At 35.2% G+C, this 17,873-nt stretch overlaps 3 protein-coding genes across 4 annotated transcripts; all 3 read left to right on the top strand.

Annotated features, from left to right (window-relative positions):
* Positions 1-951: 951 nt before the first annotated feature.
* LOC124885628 lies at positions 952-3,503 on the top strand. Of its 2 annotated transcripts, none has more exons than XM_047393742.1 (3): positions 952-1,173; positions 2,155-2,233; positions 2,824-3,200. In XM_047393742.1, the coding sequence occupies exons 1-3, from the start codon at positions 1,116-1,118 to the stop codon at positions 2,999-3,001; spliced, it is 315 nt and encodes a 104-aa protein (XP_047249698.1). In that variant the 5' UTR covers positions 952-1,115; the 3' UTR covers positions 3,002-3,200. The 2 variants fall into 2 exon arrangements, with proteins under 2 accessions (XP_047249698.1, XP_047249699.1); XM_047393743.1 differs by lacking the exon at positions 2,824-3,200 and adding an exon at positions 3,208-3,503 and having other exon boundaries at positions 1,000-1,173.
* A 395-nt stretch (positions 3,504-3,898) lies between these two features.
* LOC124885780 (serine/arginine-rich splicing factor SR30-like) lies at positions 3,899-7,289 on the top strand. Its single transcript, XM_047394029.1, has 6 exons — positions 3,899-3,933; positions 4,682-4,748; positions 4,852-4,917; positions 5,015-5,089; positions 5,429-5,650; positions 7,236-7,289. The coding sequence occupies exons 1-6, from the start codon at positions 3,899-3,901 to the stop codon at positions 7,287-7,289; spliced, it is 519 nt and encodes a 172-aa protein (XP_047249985.1).
* On the top strand, positions 5,758-17,587 carry LOC107877847. The gene is made up of 4 exons (XM_016724609.2): positions 5,758-5,831; positions 7,236-7,332; positions 7,654-7,812; positions 17,311-17,587. Exons 2-4 carry the CDS (start codon positions 7,294-7,296, stop codon positions 17,347-17,349), a joined length of 237 nt encoding a protein of 78 aa, XP_016580095.2. The 5' UTR covers positions 5,758-5,831; positions 7,236-7,293; the 3' UTR covers positions 17,350-17,587.
* Positions 17,588-17,873: the final 286 nt, after the last annotated feature.

Raw genomic sequence — 17,873 nt, forward strand, 5'->3', positions numbered from 1 at the left:
CATTAACGTTTATTAACCAAGCCATTTGTAGTGGTATCGTCATACCGACTATACTTGCAAGTACTATCCATAGCCAACTATGTATAGGTTTAAGGGATTCCATGTACCCTTCTATTCACCATATTAAACCACCTCGGGGATTCCCATGTATCCCACCAGCATACCCAATTTCATAGCGACCAAGGATTTACCATTTAATCTTTCCAAACTATATAAACCATTTATACCATTTTAAATCATTTATGACCATGCCAAACATTGAAGACACTTATATTATTTAAATCATTCAAAACCATCCAAATCCATTTAGGTTTCCATTACCAAACTAAACCATGCAAGAGTTCAAATGAAAGTTCAACATTAGAGTGAAAACATTCTTTTAGGCATTTTATCAAATATGTTGAGGGCATACCTTTACCAAGACCAAAATCAATTCATAATCCGCCATAATTAGAGTTACTCAAGGCCTATTTGTAAAACCATAACCAACAACTACAAACATATGCAAACCATTACAAAAAACTTGTAAAACATAGTTTAAAACAATACCAAGCCATATGCATCAAGACTCACCTATACCATCCGTATCCTACACTAAAATATTTTTTGGCCTAAGGCCATATTAAATCTGGACAACATTTGCAAAGCGTTGCCTAAAATAGTTTTAAACATGCTTTTAAAATGTAGCTTTAAACCACAATAATTTTAACAACGTTTGTAAGACTTGCTCTTTAATGATATAGACTATATTTTATAAGTGACAAATGCCTTTTACAAATATGACTACTCTTTTAAAATGTAGCTATTTTTATTATTTTTAAAATGATAATTTATAAATATTGTCTTATAACTTTTATAAAATTTACATTAAAATATGATGTTCCCTCCAATATTTTTAACACTAAAATATTAAATTCCATCCAATATATTTTATTCCCTCTAATTTCTAATTACCAAAAAAAAAAAATTAAACATTTATCTGAAATATATTGCATAACTAGGGTTTATCACACAACATCAAATTAGACGCTTCGTTCTCAAGCGGCGTGCACAACTAGATTTATGTCACAGCATCAAATTCCTTCATTTGAAAGAGGCGCCAGTATAAAGCAAAAATGGGAGTTGACTGCATCGCAGAACACAGAAGTTGCAGAAATTGGAATCGATTAATAGGTAATTATACTCTAAACACCTCCATAGCGGCATCAGTTTTTCAAATTTCTAATTAGCATATCCAAAATTTCAGCTTTGTTCTTGCTTCGAATTCCTTTTACACCAAATTTGAGAGTTGTAATAAACACTGTTTGAGTTCAAAGTTGAGAAATGGAAGGTAAATTTTTCATCCATTTCTATCTTCTTCTCATTTTCCTTCAATTCTTCATAAGTGTGGTTTAAATTCTTTTTAGTTTGTTGAAATTAGACTTGACTATGGCTGGGACATAACTAGTAGTAGAAGTTGTAGTGATTGGGATATTGATGGAGTGATCTATCCTTTTTTTTGAAATGGTAAAGATGATGGTTTGATCTATCTTGTACAGCTCCTCAACAGTTGTACCAAATTCCCCTCGATGGCTGGTAGCAAAGGACTTCTATCTTACAAAAAGTAATCCCCAAAAGGGAAGAATGAACCCTAACAGTATGTGCCCACTGCCCACCTTGTGAATCCCACTATGAAGTAACAATCTTCTCCTGTACCGCATTTTCACAAGTTAAACTACATATCCCATGTATATACTATATATAACTTAAATTTGTTGAAGATAAAATTCTTTTATCACATTATATCATACAGATAGACAAAGCAATCTGTTCAAACAGAGAATCATTCTTCAGTCAAGGAAATTAATGTGAAATATGATTTTTGAATAGGTCTTTCATGGCATGTTAACTTGTCTCTGGATTGTTTTCTTTTATCTAAGATACTAATTTTAAAGTGGCCAATTGTATGTTGTTAAATGACGTTTATCAATGGTTGAATGACGAGAAAGAGACATCTATTCCGTCTGAAATTTAAAATAAGAATGGGGAACCATGTTATAGATTAGTTTTTATAGTTATCTTTTTCCAAAACCCTAAGGATGTGTGGTGATTTTGTAGTGTTCTAGGTAGATCATTTGTCTTTATATTTATTCATATGTAATGACTTATGTGCAGGTATGCATTTAAATGCCATAAAAAATCTGAAGCTGGAAGGGATATCGTCTACCCTGTATGTGATTGCTTATCACCATATGTGAGTTCCAACTTCACCTAAAATTTATTTGTCTTGTGTAAATGAATGGAATCATTTAGCATTCCAGCAAAATATTTTTTTATGCTATTATGAGATATACTTCCTCACATTAGTCTAGTAAGTGGAGTAGTACATGTATAGTTGTATGCTTTATCCATTTTCATTAAGATGCAGTGGTTTTCTTGCATACCCGAGACAGGACTATACAATGGCTGATGTTTATTATGTACATCTCGTCTGAACCAAAACTTACTTTCAATTCTGACATTATCTGAAGTCTTCAGTTAATAAATGTCTTGGATTTATGTTAACAGAGTACATTGTGTCTACCCTTAAATATCTTAAGTGTCCAATTAATCTGTATCTTGGATTTATGTTAAAAAGTACATCAATGTTTTTTTGTTCCTACTAATATTTCATGTTCTAGCTGCTGATTCCAAAAATTAGTGACTTCTAGTTTTGTGAAAATAAATTTTGATTCTTTTTCTTTGTTCATTGATACGTTTCAATGTGTCACATGTGTTTTATTTCATGTTGTTTACTTGATCTTAAATGTTCTTGGATAACTACCCTCTTCACATGAACTGCAGTTACGGTACTTTTGCCACTGGTAGTTGTAATGGCGATGTTAATTTCTGGGATGGTAACAACAAAAAAAGGTTGTATCAGTTAAATATTTGTTCACGTGCCTTTTGTTTCTATCACTATTTATCTGAAAGACTGACTGATAAACTGATTGATTTTACCGGACCACCTGCTGTACCCTAAATATCCTTCCAGCGTTGCATCATCATCATTTACCAGAGATGGTAAACTCTTGGTTGTCGCATCAAGTTATACATTTAAAGAGGGAGAAAATCTGTTAGAATGGACTTATCTCATCTTATCTTAGCTCCTTTTATTTTGTAAAATTTCCTCATCTAGATATCACTTTATCATGAACATGAAGGCTTAACTATGGTTTACCCTTGCAGCCATGTGCCGGATGCAATATTTATCCATAGTGTAAATAAAGATGAAGTGAAGCCAAATCCAAAAGTTGTGCCGAATCCTACCACAAAAAAGCTAAAAGATCCTCCTTTTTCTCCTCCCCGATACCTTTCTATCATATGTTGAAAAGAAAAAGAGACATTATCTACTTCGTCTGCATGTTTGAATTTCAGCATACAGCATCAAATCATAAAGCATCACATAACATAAAAGTTGCAGAAATCAGAGTTGACTGCACTGCACAACACAGAAGTTGCAGAAATCGAAGTTGATTAATGGGTAATTATACTCTAAACACCAATATAGCGGATTCAGTTTTTCAAATTTCTAATTAGAAAATAAAAAATTACAGCTTTGTTCTTGCTTCGAATTACTTTTACATCAAGTTTTGAGAGTCGTAATAGACGTTGTTTGAGTTTGAAATTGAGTAATCGAAGGTAAATTTTTCATCCTATTTTCTCTTCTTCTCATTTGCCTTCAATTCTGAATAAGCATGGTTTTAATTCTACTTAGTTTGTTGAAATTAGATTTGACTATGGCTGGGACATAACTAGTAGGAAAAATTGTAGTGATTGGGAACTTGATGGAGTGACCTATCCATTTTTTTGAAATGGTAAAGATCATGGTTTGATTTATCTTCTATAGCTCCTCAGCAGTTGTGCTAAACTCCCATCGATGGCTGGTCGCAAGGGACTTTCGTCTTACAAAAAGTAATCCCCAAAGAGTAGAATGAACCTTGGAAGTATGTATCCACTACCCACCGTGTGAATCCCACTATGAAGTAACAATCTTCTCCTGCATCACATTTTCACATTTTAGACCTTTTCTTTGTTGTTAGACTAGATTATGCAAAAATGTATGTTTGAGCTCCATCAATGTTGGAACTGAAAGGGCACGTTTGAGCTCCATCAATGTTGGAACAGAAAGGGCACTCACAAGGAAGTAACTAATGCATAAAACTCTACCTGAGCAGTCATTGGTTGGTTAGTATTAAGGGAAAAAATTATTAGAATTTGTTGAGGCAAAAATGAAAATTTAATTATTTAAACATAAGAATAATCTTTGGTGTGACTCGGCATCTAGTTATTGATGTTTAAATTTCTGAATACATAAAGCAGCATATAATATATCTCTAGTGTGCAAATTCCCTACCAATATCTGCTAATACTGGTTTACACTTGTGTGAAAAAGTTGAAAGTTATTAGTTTATGGAGCTATCTCAGATATCTCGAGTAAGGAAACGGGACGGGTTTGATAGTTAGAGTTCTATTTCTAGGAAGGAAGAGACAAGCTCACTCTATTCTATGGAGAATTATAAGTATCAATATCCTAAGTTAATTACCTAAACATTTTCTATATTGTAGTAACCTTATCAAAGTTATAAAGTTACAAAGAAAATTTTTGTTTCTCAGGTGGGTTTTAATTTTATTTTTTAGGAACAACGAGTCGTTCAAGCAGGACGATATATGTTGGTAATCTATGTGGTGATATTCATGAGCAAGAAGTGGAGGATTTGTTCTACAAGGTCTGTGTAGTACACCTAGTGTCGTACTTTAGTTGGACGTTATTTACTAATTAATGTTCAGTATTTGATTCCTAAACTAAATGAGTGTCGTGTGCAACAGTAGTATGTCCCAATAACGCATATTGATCTGAAAGTTCCACCAAGATCCCCTGGTTATGCTTTTGTGGAGGTGAGTTATAGCTGCGCTGGCTAAAATAAATTTTATTAGATATTCCCTTCTTAAACTTTAAGCTATTTTGACATTGTTTTGTTGGAAATATTAATAGTTTGAAGAGTCTCGCGATGCTGATGATGCTATTCATGGGCGTGATGGCTATGATTTTGATGGGCATCGCTTGAGGGTTAGTAAACTCCTAACAGCTTATAGGACACACACATGAATCAACTATATGTGTGACGTGTATTTTTCAAAATCAGGTTTCCAATTCATGTCTTAATTGCAATTTTTAACTCTTATGTTTCTCCATATAAATGCTTGACCCAAATTAGTTTGGATCATTTATATAGAATCATCTGTATCAATTCGACTTTATTCAGGTCTATTTCTTTTCAATATTAGTCTGTCTTTAAAGGAAAATTAACGCATCTAATACTTATAAGACACTTAAATTCTAAATAGTTTTCTTTTTTTAGGTGCTTAAGCCTTTTGAAATTGTTAAATATCGTGTATGTTTACACAGGTAGAACTTGCACATAGTGGGCGTGGTAACTCATCGTCAAATAATCATTATAATAGTGGCCGCAATAATAAAAAATTTGGAGTGCCCAAGCGTATTGAGTATCGACGTTTATTTACTATTAATGCGCCTGCCCTTTATTCTTTGCTGCATTTCATGTCTTTTGATCTAATTCACTTGTTTATTTTTAGTTTTGGTTACTGGATTGCCCCATTCAGCGTCCTGGTATGATCTCAAGGTGAGTGGTAAAATTATAAGGACCATGGCAAAAAGTGATCCTCCTTTTTGAGCGTCCTGGTAGGATCTCAAGGTGATAATTGATTCTAACGCACGTGCTATTATTGATACCAGTGACGAATATGAGCATCTCCTTAAAGAAAAACCGTAAATCGAGTTTAGTGGTGAGGTTAGTGTCACTCTGTCTCCTATATGTGCTTCATGTTCTTTTCTATTGCATTTTGCCAGGATATTAGTTGTTTGTATTTTTTTCTTAAAGAGATGGTGAATTACTTCTGTATGTAATCTGAGTGTGCTTGAAATATTAGTATCTACTGTGATTTTAGTAGTTTTTAGCATTTTACATATTTACACTGCTTATTTGTTACACATCGGCTAAGATGCAGACATCCTTTGTCTGCTCTGAATATTAGTAGTCGGTGAGAGGATATTGTATTTTATTAGTTAGCTCTTTGCTGGTACCGAGTATTTTCTAGTAACTTATATAGCAGTTGCAGTGAAAAGCCATTGACAGACGAATATTCACCAATTCTGTAGATCTATGATAAGGAAATTATGCCGTATAGATCTTATGTTCACCCGTTGTTAGTAGACTTATTAACAGCTTGTCGTGAAAACCAGTATTGGTATAGGACTTTAAATTAGACATCCTTTGTCTACTCATTGCAAAAGAGAGGACTGGATGTCCAGAAGTTTGTATAAATGCTAATCATCAGTTCTCTCAATCAAAACTATAGGGCTGTGAGGCTCATTATTAAACTGTTGAATATATGAAATATAAGCAAGGTATATCTTTTTTATCAGAGGTTTAATAGATACTCAAAAGAAGAATTAGGCCAAAATTAGGTTACATTCCCGGAAAAACTAACTTCCATCAAAGAGAAGAAATTAAAGTATTTCATAAAAATTCTCGTAGAAGCAAGAATGAAGCGCTCATTCTGTGTAGTCTAGATTATGATTTAGTAACTTCTTTTCATATCTAATATTCATGTGAATTTTCAATAATAGTCTAATGATTCTTCCGTGAGATTATGCATACTGTTACTTTGTATAACTTTTGAAGTAAGAACTTCGTAGTTGGTCTGTCACTCTTGGTGTCTCTATTGCTTCTTTATGTTCCCTTGGTAATTTTGTGATACTAATTGTCTCATATTCCATTTTATATTGTGGAATGTTGACAGGAAGGTTCTAGAAGATTTCTTGACTTACATGAATTATATAATTAGTATATGAACTCCAAATTTGGTGAGCCAATTGAATACACATCTTATCTTGATGTATTTTCCCAACCGCAGAAGATTCCTTATAAAGCAAAGTTTCTCTAGTCGATGTGAATATTCAATCTTTAAAATCAGATATATGCTCAAAGTTTGTTGCTTAAAATAGTAAAATGAAGTGCAGACATTTTCAGGAAACAACTTTTCAAATAACAGCAACTTTAATGGCTATTTGTTAGTTTGGGTGAAATCTTGTTGTTCCCATTAAGTTCAAACCTGGGTGTAAACTGTTACCTCCTCTTCATGATTTCTAAATTTTTGTGATATGCAACATTTGTCCTTTTGCTCTTTTACAGGTAGTATCTAGAATATTTGAAGAAGCTGCTGGAATATCTGGTCTATTTTTTTGAGCGGATGGAGCCTTTACAGTTTCTTGAAAGGATATTCTCGAAGGTGCTTCTTTCTTTTATCAACATATTGTTCCTCAATTTGATTTTACTATTGAGTGACAATTTCTTACTTGTTGCATTATTCCGTGTTCTGTCCAACATCGTTTGAAAGAGTATTGCATTCTTTCTTCCTGTTTAAAAATAATGGAGGGTTACGTGAACACATGCAGTGAAGATAGAATAACTAATGCACTGATGGTTATGGTTAATTTCTATATGCGCATATGGAATGATACTTGACATATCCTCTTCCTCCCCCAGCCCTTTCTTGCCCTAAAAAAACATTTATGTATGATTTTTTAATTTAATAACTAATTTCTGACAGGTAACAAGTGAATTCGAAAAGGAGTGGACTTTGATGAAGGTACAGGGATGGGAAAATAATGATCAGGAAAATGGAAGTGCTCCAGTGAACCATATTGGTCTTGGTTATTCTAATACAGCTGATGAGTTAATGGAAATGGGACCAGAGAATTTAAAGGAGGTATGGATGTTTCTTTAAATTGTTCATCTATGTTTTCTTTAACGGAACTTGAATGACTTCAAGTTTTGGAACACATTGACTTGAGGAATACAAACATTCATTGGCGTTACAATGTTCTATTTGCACTTAAACTTGGGAGTTACAACGGCAACTTATCTGATTTACTAGATGTAGAAAAAAGAAAATGTGTTGTAAGAACTATCCAGTTAATTAGGTAACATTAAAATGAACTGATATTGAAGGTTTGACTTGACTTAAGAATTTGTTTGGGACCGTCTTTTATTAGATTTCTTTTATAAGTTTGGACTGAATCTAGAATTTTTATTACTTACACTCCCAGTTTGTTTTGTTCTCGGATGTTGCGCTGGATGTGTGGGCTGACTAGAGGGGATAGAGTTCGGAATGAGACTATCCGGGAGAAGGTTGGTGTGACTTTAGTGGAGTGCAAGATGCGGGAAGCCCGATTGAGATGGTTCGGACACGTGAAGAGGAGGGGCATGGATTCCCCGGTCCGTAGGTGTGAGAGGCTAGCGGTGGATGGTTTTAGGCGGGGTAGGGGTAGGCCGAAGAAGTACTGGGGTGAGGTGATTAGGCGGGACATGGAGCAGTTACAGCTCACCAAGGACATGACCCTAGATAGGAAGGTCTGGAGGACGCGAATTAGGGCAGAGGACTAGGGCCAGTTTGGGTTGCTAGTGTAGAGAATTACTTGGTGGGGGTTTTATTCCTGTTATGATTCTGTGTTCCGTGTCCCATGTTTTATTACGAATCTGTGTGCTTTCCTCTGCTTTCCTCTGTTTTGTATTACTTATGGGTGCCGTATTTATGTTATGTAATCTGCTTCTGTGCTCTACTATGTGTTTGTGTGGTATCTCGTGCCTTGAGCCGGGGGTCTATCGGAAACAGCCTTTCTACTTCTTTAGAGGTAGAGGTATGGACTGCGTACATCTTATCCCCCGACCCCACTAGGTGGGAATACACTGGGTTTGTTGTTGTTGTTGTTTGGGTGCGTGTCAAATCCTTCAAAATAAGTTTATTTTTTTAGGATTCGACTGGGATGTGATCATTTATTAAATATTTCTCGTAAAAAACAAATATGTTAGTGGTTCCATCGTTACTTCTCGTTCTACTATTTTGACTAGCTCTTTTTTCTATTCAGACTAACCTTCTGCATTGATTAAATTTGGATGGAGTGTAATGAGAGTGTCTCCAACAAGGGAAAAAGTTAGTGAAGTTGACTTGAGATATTAATCATTCAAAACTTTCTATACCGAGCATGTTTGCCTCCCAGATTACCTAATAGAGTAGATGAGCTTAACTCTCCATCTTTAGCCTTAGCTAGTTGATGTATGAGTAGTTATATTTTTTTGTTTGATCACTGAACTTGGAAATAATGTCTAGGTTTCAGTTTTAGTTTTATGTCTTGTGTATATAACCTTCTGATAAAAATACATTTTTAGTTACAATTTTTTTTTATTACAAATCTACATGTTTGAATTTTTATTGAGTTCTTTATTAGATGGTTTAATGCTTTTAAATAGGATAATAATATACAAAATAAATGCAAAATAAAATTATATTTTTTTAAAAATAAAAATATGTCTACATTTCACAAATGTTGTTTTAGAGGAGGTAGCGGCAGCTACACTTTTTAACTGTTGTTGTAGAAAAGTATAAAAGGCTGCATTGTTAAAGTGCGGCCAATAATTAAGTTAAGGCCATGCTTTTCATGAGTTGAATTATCCAATAAAATTGTTGCTAATAAGATGCGACAAACCATTGCCTTTGTAACTCATAGGTCACACTTTTTAAACGTAGCTAATATGACAATACTTAAAACCGTGGTCTAATGTCAAAGGATACGCCTTTTTAGGCCATCCCTAAAAAGTGTTGCCTCAAGTACAAAAATGTAGCCTTTGATCAAGGGCCACCCTTTTTGCTACTTTGGGTCACACTTTATGAGGGTGGCAGTAGCACTAAAATGTTGTAGTGCTAGGGTACGAGTGGTACCCCAACTCATACCCAAGACCATGCCAAGACCTTAGACACAGGTTCCTAAAAGACTAACACCTCCCGAACTCATACCTAAGGGTATGAGTGGTACACGTCCATTAAGTCCAAAACCAAGGAAATTTGCAAGGTTCTAAGACTTGGGGTGTTTCAGTCTCCCACATTAGGATCATTTGTCCTCGAATGATGGGTAAGGGTAAGAGACAAGCATTAGATAACACATTAACACCCAACAAACTTTTCCTCAACCAAAATAGGAAGCAAGGAAGCAAGGAAACACAACCAAGGTGAGAAGATCACTCCATAATCCAAACGCGATTTACATCCCACCACCTTTATTTCGACCTCTAACTAAGTTAGAAAACAAAGGTGCAAGAGGAACCATTCCCCACCTTTAACCAAGTTTGAAAACAAAAAGAAGTGTTAAAGAGCACACACGTCATGCACGAATTTATGGAACAAAGAACCAATGCGGACACTTGGACTTTATGTTTCCTTTTGCTCCCCAAATGACTTTCCCGAGCTATTTAGTTCCACTATGGAAACTTTACCGAAGCTACACCTTTTATTCTCAACGGACGAACTTACTATTCCATAAACCTCATGAGGACCCCCTTAAATAACAATGAATTTGAGATACCAATGCAACTTAAAGGAACCAACCAACTAAGGACCATCCACATGTTACTTGCAACACAAATACATAGATTACAGGATGAATGGACTCATGTAAGGGCAAGTCCTATACAACGTAGAATTTATTGAGACATTACTACGAAATCTTGAGTCTAAATATACACCACCAATTCCATGTTCAAGCCTATCCTAAACTAAAAGGAGTTAAGCCACCGGGCTCTACTCCTTACATCTATCCTTAAACACTACTCCGCTTCCATCACCATTATAACAAGAAAACCATGAGTAAAGGTCATGGACAAACCATATCCAACCACTATAACTGAAACCCCCAACATATAATTTAACATCTAAAACCATACACTACTATGCCAGGAAAACAATTCATAAATCCATGCCCTATAACATATCTTAAGTACCCAACAAAACTATTGGTCTATTTACCAATCACAACATTTAAGCCTATGACTTGTATACCTGCGGTATGATCTATTCATCAAACTATCTGGCACCCTTTTACAACCTTCACAAAGTTTTCACTACCCATTCCTTTCCTAACCATTTCCCATAACGACCTTATGTCACTTTCCAAAACCTTAACTTTTAGAGTCACCCTAGACTCTTCCCTACTTAGGGGCTTCTACATTCCCCATGTCAACACATCACCATACTTCACAAACCACTACCATCCTAACATAAGGAGAGTCAGTTAAGAAACAAAACTAAAAGAGTTACCCATGCCTCCCAAGGAAAGATACTAGAGATATGACACGACACTATAGGGATGAAGTACTTCATAACAACCACCTAGACCATAACGAAGGAATAACCCGATCAAAACATACCATAAGAGGAGGCCTTAAGACTGGACACCCAAAAAAAAATCCACCTAAACCATGAGTAATGTAATGTAAGTCAAAACTCATATTTAGGGAACATGCAAAGACCAAATGCGAACCTTAGGCATCCGTGCTATAAGGATGCATACAACACTAGGAGAGTACTCTCTCAATCGGGAGAGAAGAGTATCATCATAATATGCAACCAAGACCTCCCCTTGAAGTTCACCCCTAGAAGAAAATTCTAGATTAACCACTAACATTCATCCTATCATATCTACAAACACAATTCTTCGTTCAAATGGGTATCACCGAAGATGTACACCAGGGACGGTCGGTTCTTTTATACCCAAAACCTCATTCAACCAAATGCTACCTAGAGGCCAGCATAGAAATGCAAAGACCCTGAGACCAAATTGACTCCAGTTAAAATAAAACCATTCAAAATCAAAACATGGCAACCAGGGCTATTTCAAAATCATTTGAATCCAACCAAAACCAATTCATGTTCCTTTAATAATTTATGCAATGCAAAGAATGAAGAATAGTCAAACCGCATGATAAAATTATATTTAATGGAAATTTCACCAACATTTTGAGGGCATATAATTTTTCAAGGCCAAAACCAAGTAATTGGGGAATCCATAGTACCGTAAAATCCAATTAACATTCCCATGCATTCCACAATGTTCATAATCATAAATAAGAGTGAATAATGCATCATAATCCATGGAAAATCAATTAAATGAGTAATCATGTCAAAGCCTGCAATTATGCCAAAACCCTTACTCAAAATCATGAATTTAATAATTAATTTTATGCCAACAATAAAATACTAGTATAGGGACAAAGACACATGAAAGTTCCATGATCTATCCCATCTAATGACTTAACCCCCCAATCCATCCGTTCATCCTGAACGCTCGATCTACAAGTCACAACTTTACAACTATTGCATTCCTCAAGTAATCAACCTCATCCGACCTACCAATTTACCCCCGCAACTGCTGCATTGCTAGTCCCGAGCTAACATACTACCTTTTATCAACATTAACATCTAAGGTTCAAGACTAGGATCTACCAATGATGTCGCCAAAAACTACACCTCTAATATAAGTATAATGCGGTTGATTGCAAATATAGTAACCCAACAAAGTTGGGTTGACCCCACAGGGAAGACGTGAATAGTTACTAGCCTTTATGTAATCCACTAGTCTTTCATGAAAGTAAATGGAGGAATTTTGTTATCAGTATCAAATGGTAACCAAATCTTGAGTATTGTTTAGTTGAAATCAATATAAGACGAACACTAGCAATGTGTTCCCCTTAGGATTCTCAATTATGTAGATTTCTCGTGTTCGGCATAATTATTCTATTGTTTTTCATGCAAATACTACAAGTTAGGTATTATCCATAAGATAAATTTCACCCGTTGACTTGGTTATCGTCTCAGAGTGTTGTTTGTTGCCCCTTGTTACGGCCCTATTCATACTTGGTTATCATATAACTGTCTTAATTCTTGCTACCTAATCGAAAGCTTCTTGGTTATCGAATAGATGCGAATAAAGGCTATCTCAAGTGTATGCGACTACTTGAGGCTAATTAATACAAAGGAAAACTAAGATATATACAGAAACCCTAGAACAATTAAATCTTCCACGTCCTTTACATAGCTAATCCACAAGCTGAGGAGATTAGCGACTCATGTTTGTGCAAGATATCATGATTATCAATGAAAAATACATAAAATCAATTGCACAAAAAGATATAAATAAACTCCAAAGCCTCTAATTAAATAAAACCTTAAAATCTCAAGAAATAATGTAGTAATAAGTAATTGCATGCAAATTAATTTCACAACGCATAACCTAATAAAAGATAAACCCTAGGGTATTTATAGTATCTCAAAATAACAAAAAGGTCCTATTAAAAATGGAAAGGGAAAGTTAAGTCGGCAGTCAGTACGAGTTGGTCTTTACTCATATCCTCAACTTACGAGTCTTACCCTGCCTTGTTGTAACTAGTCCAGTGTCTAATCTCCCACGACTTTAACTCTTTTTTTAGCTTACAACCATCTTATAAGTCGTAACTACGTATACAACTCGTGTCCTTGATCCATATCCACCTGGGACTTCAGTCTTTTCAGATCTTGAACACTGATTAAGATACGACATCCCTATATGAGTCATACTCAGACTTCCAACTTATATCCTCATGATACTTCAATTCCTAGGTAGTAGCTTGGAATCTATAATACTCATAACTTTATCATATGAACCGTACCATAGCTTAAGGCTGAGATACTTGAGTCATATCTTCCTCATACTTGGTTTCTCAATTTGGCTTTTGGTTTTGTTCCTCATACGATTCAATGTATGAGTCGTATCGAATGGTTACAACTCTAGGAAAGAATCATATATTGATCAAAGTTGGTCTTTTTTAGTTTTTTCTCCTCTTTTTTCATTGAAATACTGTTATAAACCTGTTTTACCTATAATTCACACCAAAGTGCATTATATCTAACAAAATACCCTAAGTTCACACATAAATTCACAGTTTTAAGCTTCGAAAGTGTTATGTTTTCCCACCACATCAACACCCTCAACTTATACTTTTGCATGCCCTCAGACAAAAAAAACCAAATTCTATTTCCTACCCATGAGGCGATGCTTAAAACAGGAAGATCTCAAATACCCATGGCCGTGATTTTGAATTAAATTTCAATGTTCCCTTCTTAATTTTAAATTTTTCAACACAAACTTGCATATAACAATTCAACATATGTAAAAACATGAAAGGATCCGATTATGGCATTACATTAGCAATAGATACTCGGGCATAGACCTATTTTACATCCATAAAACAATCTAGCAACTTAGCAGCATAACCTTTGTGCACTCATAGTCAAAGAAATCCCATTCACTCTTCACATATACATACTCATCTATATCCAGGATAGGAAGAACAACTCTCTCTCTCTTAAAAAAGTATCATTTGTTTGCATGGAATGCCAAAGACTTGCCCTTATACTTTTTTCCTAAGTTGGTAGACAATCGTTGTAAGATTACTATAGGAATTTATTAGTCTTGTAATATAGGTCAGGGGCTGGTAGGATATCTTTTAGTGTATAAGCCTCCTAAACACAATGATTTTCTTGGGGTCCACAAATTTTCCCACTTTTTCATTTATTTCCTTCGTCGTATCTCCTATTTTTAGTGCTTATTTTTTCATTCTTTTTCTTTTTCTCTACTTTGCAGTTTTATTAGCTTGCTCTTCATCAAACTTGTCCATGATTCAACTATTTTACTTATATCCCCTTCATACATGTTTTGTTCTCATGCACCCTATAATAGCCATACTCAACTTAGGCTATTTGCCTGAGTTGAGGTGTATAGTATCCACAGGACTAGGTTCATTGTAAGCCAAACGGGAAGGTGATCGGTGTAACAAGAAAAGATAGTATAGTAATGCTCAAATAGTTGAATCAAAGGGATTCACTCATTTGGGATAGATATTTTAGGCTTAAGTGGACTCATACAAAAAAGGCCTTTGATCACATCCTATCTAACCATACTAAACCTCGGTAAAAGCAATCGGGCAAGTTCTTGCTTCCAATACAACCAGAAACTTAGTAATCCTTACACACACTTGCACTGAGCTACATTACTAAGTGCTAGTTATCCAACTATGCAATTGTTTTGTCCTTGCCTGTACTATCCCTAATGTCATTATTAGATACTCAATAGTCTCAACCACATATATAACTCAAACAATTTCCCAAACAAAAGTTTTCGAGAAGGTTCAACGTTTTCAACTCTTTAGCACAGTTAACACTACTTTTCAGAAGATCAGTTCAAAACTCCACAAAAGTCGATAATGTTTCATCAATAACAAAATGAAATCAAAATAAGAATCAAAATCAAGTACAACCCAAATTTTACAGAATTCATAAACATCATAGTTAAAATCAAATACATTTGCTGCCATAGGCGCGCTGATTTACTCCATCTCACCTGCCAGTATCAAACTTGTAAGTCATAACAAACTTTCAGTTTTAGCTACATTTGAAAATTTTCAAACTGTTCCTAATTTTTTTGTACCCCACCCCCAACTTAAGAACATTGAATTGCCCTAAGTGCAAAAAAACATTAAAAGTGTAGGGATAAAAATCATACCTAGGCACTTAATGCGCCGGAGCATCAATATTAGCATGTGGGCCCTCAGGTAAGGTCCCACTCTCCCCAACAACTGTCCCAACTGGGATTAGATCATCAATAAGCGGGGGCACAACTTCTACCCCCTTTGCATCAACAACTTGATCTCTTGATCTGCCAGATCTGCTATCAATCTCTTGGTGCTGACCATCCTGGATGCCATTACATCTTGCCTTCTTAGCAAATCTTGCCTTTTTCTTTTTTTTATTGTCCTACTTTTTCTTTTATCTATTTTTCTCTTCTGTCTTCCTTGGTTTGCTTAGCCTTCCCATCCACCGGGGCTGTCCTAATATTCGACACCTCAATTGTGGGAAGCACAGTCTATGACTTGCTCAATAACCACTGGCCTCTCGAATAATTCGATAACCATTTTCTTTATCTTAGCAACCTCGGCTCGGACATCAGCAACATTGGGCGCCTACCCACTACCAAGTTGTCGAGTGATCCTTGACTCTAAATTAGCAAACCCTAGCCTTCAAGAACCAAGGTCAAATCTCAAGAACTCTATCAAGAAACTTTAAGAATTAATCTTTTTAGGTATGTTAAGTGTTCATTCATGGGTTCCTTTCACCCATAGAGTCCAAGTACCATGGTTTGAATCCAAGTTGTAGTCTTTATAAGTTACCATGATTTTAATTATGATTTTAACCATCAATTTCCATGAATCTTGTCCTATACCATGTTTTCATCAAATTGGTGTTGATTATGACACTCAACATGTTTAAATGTTGTTTTCCACTAATTTACTTCATGATTTTTGATATTGGTGTTGAGATTGTTCTTTTACTACAAGCTTTAAACTATTCTCATGCTTAATGTACACCATGCATACCAAGTATTTGATAAAATGCTTATAAGGAGGAATATTGAACAAATGCTTTTATGTTATGTCCTCCAAGCTTAAGTACTATTTTACTCTTATTGATATTGAGTCCTGGGGGTTATGAATGCTCGAAAACATAGTTATTTCTCAATATCTTCAGAATAGTTTCAGAATATGTTATAAGCATTATCAGTTCAGTCAGTTATTAGAATTAGTTAAACTTAGAACAATTCAGCATTTTGAGTCAGTTTTGTTGGGAGTAGGATTTAGCACCGAGCAAGTGCAAGGATGGTTACTTCCCCATCAGATAGGCAGAGTTGTTAGTAATAGTCCTTATACTTCAGAACTACGTAGCCAGTGTAGGATATGAGGAGTCACCCATCGGTTTAGGCTTGACTACCTCGCATGGGTCACCCGACAGTTTAGGCTTAACACCCTTAGTCCTTCGGGATAGTACATCAGTGTAGTGGATCCACATAGCTATCATTGGTACCCCTGGCACGGTACTAAAACCCTTCCAACTGGGGTTACAGGTTAGACCCCGATTAGCTCAGATTGGGGCATGTTGGTTAGATGATACCTCCCACAGTCTTAGTTCAGTATTTCAGCTTTAGTGTCTTGACCATAGCATACAGATATCCGTGATTCAGTTATCTGATTTCAATAATTCAGTATTTATAGATTATATTTAGAACATGTTATATGCTTGGTCATGCATCCTCAGTACTTATAGATGTCATGCATCATCAGTATTTACAGATTTTACGTATCCTCAGTATCTACAGATTTCACATATCCTTAATATTTATAGATTTCATTCACTTTATTCAGTACTTTATATTCTATGCATATATTGAAATAGTTATTATTCATGTTCATGAAATCATGCATATCATCCTACCTAATTTAGCATACTGGTGTATTCAAAGTACGAATCTCATACTCTTTTCTTACGCTATGATATATCATATCATAGGTTTGGATGCCCTGTTCCCGGATTGCAATAGATTTCTAGACCATGAGTCGTTGCAGTGGCGAGTCCTCATATTTCGAGTACAAATTATTTATTTTCATGCTTTCAATTCAATATTTAGTTGGAGTTAGTTGGGGCCTGTGCCATCAACTCATATTCAGTCAGTTTAGAGGCTTTTGGACACTACAGTCAGTTATCCAGTATTCAAACTTCAGTTGACAGATATTTTATCAGTATTATTAGTTTAATTTATAGATTCTATCTTTTTTATTGCTTAAAACCTTATAGCTTATCAGTTGCTTTTCCGCACATTTTATTATCTTATTCAATGCTCTCAGTAGGTACCACCTCATGGGTTAGCTTGTGGTCCCTCGAGACTGCAAGCACCGTGTGATGCCTAGGGTATACTCTCAAGGCGTTACAGTAGCACATAGACATATATGTGGATTAGTGCTTTCGAATAGATGCATAATCTTAACACATACATGCTAAGTGCAAGTAGACTTACCAAGAGACTAAAAGAAACTGAAAGATGAAGTATCTTAAAACATGAGTAACAAACATAA

The sequence above is a fragment of the Capsicum annuum genome, chromosome 7 (genome assembly GCF_002878395.1).
Source record: "Capsicum annuum cultivar UCD-10X-F1 chromosome 7, UCD10Xv1.1, whole genome shotgun sequence".
In the NCBI taxonomy this organism is placed as follows: Eukaryota; Viridiplantae; Streptophyta; class Magnoliopsida; order Solanales; family Solanaceae; genus Capsicum; species Capsicum annuum.

Bases quoted from the DNA above. Each gene is read 5' to 3' on its own strand.
- LOC124885628 (XM_047393742.1), top strand. From the start codon at position 1,116: ATGGGAGTTGACTGCATCGCAGAACACAGAAGTTGCAGAAATTGGAAT. The intron at 1,174-2,154 runs GTAATTATACTC...ACTTATGTGCAG, and splicing joins AAATTGGAATCGATTAATAG to GTATGCATTTAAATGCCATA. The intron at 2,234-2,823 runs GTGAGTTCCAAC...CATGAACTGCAG, and splicing joins GTGATTGCTTATCACCATAT to TTACGGTACTTTTGCCACTG.
- LOC124885780 (XM_047394029.1), top strand. From the start codon at position 3,899: ATGGCTGGTCGCAAGGGACTTTCGTCTTACAAAAA. The intron at 4,749-4,851 runs GTCTGTGTAGTA...GTGCAACAGTAG, and splicing joins TGGAGGATTTGTTCTACAAG to TATGTCCCAATAACGCATAT. The intron at 5,090-5,428 runs GTTAGTAAACTC...ATGTTTACACAG, and splicing joins TTGATGGGCATCGCTTGAGG to GTAGAACTTGCACATAGTGG.
- LOC107877847 (XM_016724609.2), top strand. From the start codon at position 7,294: ATGGAGCCTTTACAGTTTCTTGAAAGGATATTCTCGAAG. The intron at 7,333-7,653 runs GTGCTTCTTTCT...AATTTCTGACAG, and splicing joins TTGAAAGGATATTCTCGAAG to GTAACAAGTGAATTCGAAAA. The intron at 7,813-17,310 runs GTATGGATGTTT...ATCATATCATAG, and splicing joins GACCAGAGAATTTAAAGGAG to GTTTGGATGCCCTGTTCCCG.